This window comes from Acomys minous, assembly GCF_964271855.1.
Source record: "Acomys minous genome assembly, chromosome: 6".
Taxonomy (NCBI): domain Eukaryota; kingdom Metazoa; phylum Chordata; class Mammalia; order Rodentia; family Muridae; genus Acomys; species Acomys minous.
The window spans coordinates 117,063,491-117,070,019 of NC_140487.1; the positions used below are offsets into that span (position 1 = coordinate 117,063,491).

General features: G+C 48.5%; 1 protein-coding gene across 1 annotated transcript in view; it reads right to left on the reverse strand.

The window, feature by feature from the left end:
- Positions 1 to 5,003, reverse strand: part of IGSF21 (immunoglobin superfamily member 21) — a 375,328-nt gene extending 370,325 nt beyond the window's left edge. Inside the window, exon 1 of the mRNA XM_084787969.1 lies at positions 4,955 to 5,003. Coding sequence (XP_084644095.1) covers positions 4,955 to 4,988 — 34 coding nt within the window. The 5' untranslated portion in view covers positions 4,989 to 5,003. The remainder of the gene's footprint in view (positions 1 to 4,954) is intronic.
- Positions 5,004 to 6,529: the final 1,526 nt, after the last annotated feature.

Sequence of the window (6,529 nt, forward strand, 5' to 3'; positions counted from 1 at the left end):
ACTGGGGTCAGGCAGTGTGGCCCATCTGGTGCCTCCCCTGAGCCAAGCCTGTTTTGCCCTCAGCTTTCTGGCTCTCTGCAGGAAGAATACAGAGCAGGCCAGGGCTGTGTCCCCACAACCACTGGATCACTAGCCCAGCCTGCAGGAGGAAGACTGTCAGGGGAATCCCCTCCCGTCCACCTCCCCTTCCTGAAGCAGGCCTCATCCCAGAGGCCAAGTTTGACTGGACCAGCAAATGGCTCTATTCCCTCCAGCTTTTTGTAATACAAACAATCTCAGGTAAGTCTTGGAGTGTGGGGAGAAGAGAATAATTTTTAACAATTTATTTTTATTCTATATGCATTGGTTTTTTGTTTGTTTGTTTTGTTTGTGGTTTTTTTGTTTTGTTTTGTTTTGTTTTGCCTGCATGTATGTCTGTATGAAGGTGTCAGATCTTGGAGTTACAGACAGTTGTGAGCTGCCATATGGGTGCTGGGAATTGAACCGGGGTCCTCTGGATGAGCAGTCAGTGCTCTTCACCGCTGAGCCATCTCTCCAGCCCAAGAGGATAATTTGTGTGGTATGAAAAACACAAAACCTCTGAGTGTAGCCTAGAAGCATTTGCATTTCTAATAGTGGTCTTTTGTTTGTTTGTTTTGTTTTGTTTTTGTTTTTGTTTTTTTTATTTTGTTGTTTTTGTTATTGTTGTTTTTGTTTTAAGATTTATTTACTATGTATACATTGCCAAATGAGAAGGCAAGCAGTGGAGGGCGGTTGTCATTCCTTGTCCTATTACCTCCCTTCTGGCCTGGCAGCAGAGGTAGCAGACTCCCAGCCCATAGGTCCACAGGAAAGTCAGAGAGATATCCACCTAAGACCCATGTCCAACTCCCAGCACGCAAGTGTCCTGCGTGGCCACCTCTGTGGGCCTCCAGCACCTCCCACCCCTACAGAACAGAGAAGTTACCCTACACGTGCAGGCCATGGTTCTTAAGGGCGGGAGCCAAAGACTTAGATTCAAAGTGTTGGCCCTGTGTCAGCTGACCAACTAGCCTTGAATGTGACCGTCTGATTCCCTGTGATTTGACTAAGATTAGCCCCTGCCTTCCTGATCAGGTGGAACGGTGTCTAGGAAAGGGAAGAGTAATTCTGTGACACAGAAGGCCACAGCTTTGGAAGGAGGTCTCCTCAGCACAGACATTACAACTCTCAGGGGAGGGTTACCGCAATTCCTGAGGAGCTGAGGAGCTTAGGAACCTGAGCTTCACTCCTTTTCCAGCCATTGCAGCTCCCAGGGAAGGCTTGCCCCAAGTCCTGAGGAGCTGAGGAGCCTGAGCCCCACCCTTTGTTTCTTCTTTCTTCCTTCCCTTCTTCTGATGAGAGAGTCGATGAGAGAGTTGTACCAGGCAGTATGTCTCTTAGGAGATATTTATTGGAGGGACGAATCCAGGAGCGGAGGAACAAGCAGAGACCTGGGCAAACACAGCTTTTATATAGGATTTTGTTGTTGTTGTTTGTTTGTTTGTTTGTTTGTTTTTAGGGGCAGCGCTTTCTAGCGCAGAGATTTCTGGAGTGATGATTGATAGGATTTCAAGTCCTGAGCTTGGGGGAAGCTTAGAGATTGGTGGGGTTTTTGTTCAGTCTTTTCACCTAAAATTAGCATAAATCTGGGAGGGATTTCACAGGGGGTCTGGGGGATGGCCTTTGTGACAGTTGGAGTCTAGAATTGTTTAACAGAGAGGTGTCAGGGAGGGGCCTATTAACTCATGCCCTAAGGGATTTACACAAACTTGAACTCTAAACTAAACAAAGAAAACAACTTTCCTTAACTAAACTATGAATAAGGTTCCTAGTCCTGGTCCCTGGCTGACAGTGCCAAACCATTAAAGGCCCCTGTCTCTGGGGAATGGCTAGTTTAATACATTGTTGCCACAAAGAAGGCGCTACTGAAAGCTCACAGACCAGCTGCAGTTAAACACGCCTCCCTCCCCCTGAGTTTGGCGGCAGCCTTAAATGAAGCCTCAGGTGCTGCTTTCTCTGTGGCTTCAGCTTCCTACTTTCTCCAGGAGTCTGATCTCAGGTCCCAGGGCTGTGGGGATTTATTTAACCTTAGCCACTCTAGAGCTCTGAGGTGATTGTTGTCCAGAGGTGTAGAGAGGCCAGCAGCACAGCCTAAAGATCCGAGCACCCCTTTCAGGGACCATAGGGTGTGGCACCCAAGGGAACTGAAGAGCTGAAAAAGGGTACCCAGGGAAAGATGTAAGGGGAGCCCAGAGGCAAAACTTGAAGCTGCCCAGCCTGGCTGCCAGAGCTCCTGAGCAGGGGCCCACACCCTTTCCTGCAAAGTACACAAAATTTACAAAGTATACAAAATAAAATATAAACAAAAAATTTAAAAAAAATAAACAAAGGGAGTGAACAGCCAACACTCGATAGGCTTATAGACTTGAATGCTTGGTCACCTAGGGAGTAGCACTGTTTAAAAGGATTAGGAGGTGTGGCCTTGTTGGAGGTGGCTTTGAGGTTTCAGAAGTCCATGCCAGGCCCTGAGGCTCTCTTTCTGCTGCCTGCAGATCTGGATGTAGCACTCTCAGCTATTTTTCCAGCACCATGTCTGCCTGCATGCCACCATGCTCCCAGCCATGAGGACCACGAATGAAGCTAACCTCTGAAACCGTAAGCCAACCCCAGTTAAATGGTTTCCTTTCTTTCTTTCTTTCTTTCTTTCTTCTTTTTCTTTCTTTTTTTTTAAATGTGTGTGTGTGTGTGTGTGTGTGTGTGTGTGTGTGTGTGTGTGTGTTTTGAGACAGGGTTTCTCTGTATAGCCCTGGCTGTCCTGGACTCGCTTTGTAGACCAGGCTGGCCTCGAACTCACAGCAATCACCTGCCTTTGCCTCCCAAGTGCTGGGATTAAAGATGTGTTTCACCACTGCCTAGCAAATGCTTTCCTTTCTAAGCACTACCGTGGTCACGGTGTCTCTTCACAGCAACAGAACAGTGACTAAGATATTCCGCATAGTTGGAAGGAGTCTTTGGGATGTGCTGGCTCTGCCACCAGCCTCTGCCTCCTCCGAGCCCCACTCCAACATCTCTGGAAGCTGGCCACCCAGGTTTCTGTTTGAGTATCTCTGAGGATGGAGGGTTTACTCCCCTACATTGGAGGAAGGCGATTTTACAAGCTGTACAAGCTTCTGTGGATTCAAGTCCAAATCGATTTGCAAGGCAGAAGATGTGGCTCTAGGGTGGTTGAGTATTTCCCTAGCAAGCAGGAAGCCTTGGCTTCCATCCCCAGCATCTCCTAAAACCAGGCCCTGGAATTCCAGCAGTGAGGAGATAAAGGTGATAGGATCAGAAGTTCAAGGCCATCCTCAGCTTCATAGGGTGTTTGAAGCCAACCTGGCTACAGAACATGATGCCTCGAAGAAAAACCTCTGCACAAAGGCAGGTCCAAGGAAGCTTGAAGGGTTATCATTAGCATGCCAATCCTCACGGGGGGGGGGGGGGGTGACGTCATCTCCAAGTTCTTGCTTCTCTCCTCTGGGGAATGGAGGTGATGTCACCTACCTCTCACAGAGCTCCAGAGCAGGTCATTGAGCACACTGCTGGCCACGGTAAATATTCAGTGGCAGTCACTGCCCTGGTGGTGACAGGTAGCAGTGAGTTTTCTGTTCACACTACCTTGTCACTACATGAATATGATGTGGGGCCCTGACTTGTAGCCCAGGGACTAGGACATCGGGGTTACAGGTTATCCCTAAGCCCACTGGTCATGACCATTCCCTCAGAAAGGTCACCAATGCTAGAGTCCCTCACTCAGGCCACCAGGGCAGCGTGGTGTCCACCCAGAGATTTTTGGGGAGGAGCTGAGGCTAGATCCAACCTAATTAACAATCCTTACACACTTTCCTGGTTACAATTGTGCAGACACCTCCTTTATGACAGGCCCTGCAGAACTACTTCCTAGAAAGATCATGGTGAATCCTACTCACACACGTGTTCACATACATGGGGCGTGGTTGTGTGAATCGATTTGGCCAGAGGCTGTGGACAGAGCAATCCTGTGACCATTCCTGCACTGAGCCTTGGTGGCATCTGTGTTTGTACCCACTCTCCTGTTCTCTGAGCCAAGAAGAGCAGCTGCCAGCCTTTGGCAAAGTCCCAGCAGGAGCCTGAGAGGTGGGCCTGTGCTGATCCCCCAGCCAGAGCCCAGCCTTCTGACATGAGGCCCTGTAAGTCCATCCACGAGCAGCAAACCTCAGCCCCTGGGAGTGCGAGGAGAGGTGCCCATTAACCACTACTGTCTGACTTTCCACTTGACCTGTCTGGGAGCTCGATGGTGACACCAGTTAGTGACCTACTGTCAGCAGCAAGAGCTGGCACCTCAACCAACGTAAGTATCTGGAGTCCTCAACCCCCTGCCACATTCAGCAGCCATACCCAACAAGTCTCTAGGGGCCAAGCAGCTGCACATGCACTTCCCAGTCTGAAGGAAAGGACAAAGCCACCAGGAAAACTGAAACTTAATGGAGAGCTAAGCATCCTGTCATTTCCCACACACCCTCATCCCATCTCTGGGCTGCTCCCCTGTGTGTCACTCAAAGGGTAAGAGGCCTCGAGGAAGCTGGTAGGTTGGTTTGGAGCACCCATGAGATCTCCCCTCTGAGAACATGGCCTCCTCTGTTCCCAGGGAAGCAGGCCCTAAGGTGCCCCATTGTCACGCCTAGATTGTGTGTTCCATGTTCAAATTTTGCCAAGGTAGGTCTACGGGACTTTAGCAAACCATAGCATGACATTCTTCAGACACAGATGGTGAGCTGGCTATGCGGCTCAGTGGCACGGGATTTGCCCATCAGGTGAGAGGTCCGAGTATAACTACCAGCACCACAAGAATAAAGGCAACCTGATACATAGATTATGACATCACACAGGTTCTGTGACCAAAGGAAAAAGTGACAAAAGCGAGTGCCACCCTTACCTGATCCAGGAGACTCATCCGTAGAGAGTGACATACGGCTTCAGAGCAGCCCAAAGGACTCCAAGAATGAAGTAGACTTAGAAGAGTCACCACAGTGGAGGTGGAGTGTATGGTGTTCTTCTTCATTGTTGATGTGGCCGGCTTTAGAATCACGTAGGGAATTCAGCTCCTGGCATGTCTCTGAAGGTGTTTCCAGAGAGATTTAACTGAGGGAAAATAAAAATAAATAAATAAATAATTTTTTTAAAAACTTGAATGTAGACAGCACCATGCCAGGAGCTGGGACCCTGGACCGAATGAGAAGAAGAAAGTGAGCCAAGCACCTGCGTCCAGCTCACTGGATGCACGCCTCCTGCTCCTGATGCCATGCCCTCCACACCATGAGGGACTGTGTCCTCAAACTGAGAGCCAAGATAATCCCTCCCTGCCTCCCTGCCTCCCTTCCTTTCTCTCTCCCTCCCTCCCTTGGCCCCCCTTCTGTGCTTTATCACAGCCATGAGAAAGGTGACTAATTCAGACCAGTCATGATTTGGGGTGACACCCCAAAATCAGGTTCCCCAGAATGCAATGGAAAGATCGAAAGTGAACGGAGACATTCGTGACCAAGTGATACTCAGTAAAGGTCTTACAGCAGTCACCTGAGCAGTGACGATCTCTTCAACTATGGGCTCAAGAAAAAAAAAATGAGTTCAAGGCCAGCCTATGGTCTACAAAGCAAGTCCAGGACAGCCAGACTTGATGGTTACTTGAAATGGACCATCACACAAAAAAGTAAAACTGAAAGGATGAATCTTTAGGGGAAGAAATGTAAAGGAAGTCTCCCTAACCTCAGATTGAACAAAGATTGTGTGTGTGTGTGTGTGTGTGTGTGTGTGTGTGTGTGTGTGTGTGTGTCAGTCACCGCATGAGTGATGGAAAGAAAATATTGATAAATTCAACTTCATCAAAATTCAAAACTTTTACACTTTAGGGGACATTGTTGAGGAGTCACGGTGACAAGCCACAGACTGGGAGAGGGTATTTGTAAATGATATGCCTGGCAATAAATAGGCTTGTATACTGAATACATAAAAGCTCAGGCGACCAGGCAAAACAAGCCATCAGAGAAAGGGTTGGAAAGAGCAGTTCATCAGAGACATAGTACACTGATGAGCATAGAAAACACAAGAAAATGCTCAGGGCCACCAGTGAGAGGCTTTCCTCAAAGGCAGACACTGCCTCAGGCTAAGGACGCAGATGAGCTGGAGCCCTGCAGCTCTCTCTAGTGATGGAAACTGGAAACTTTGGGCAGTGTGTTACAGGGAAAGACCCGGGCAGCCTGCTCCAAGGAAACTGCCCAAGAGAAGTGAAAATGTGTCTGCGTGAAGATGCCCACACGGGCAAGCATAGCTACAGTATTGGACATAGACCAATACTGGAAATACTCTAAAAGCCCAACAACAAACGAATGATGAACTAAGGTGTACATCCATACAGTGGAGTGCTGTCAAGCAACAAAATAGTAATGGCCACTTGGTTACCAGCATAAGTAAATCTTGAAAACATGCTGCTAAGGACCTAGGGGAAACAGTACAT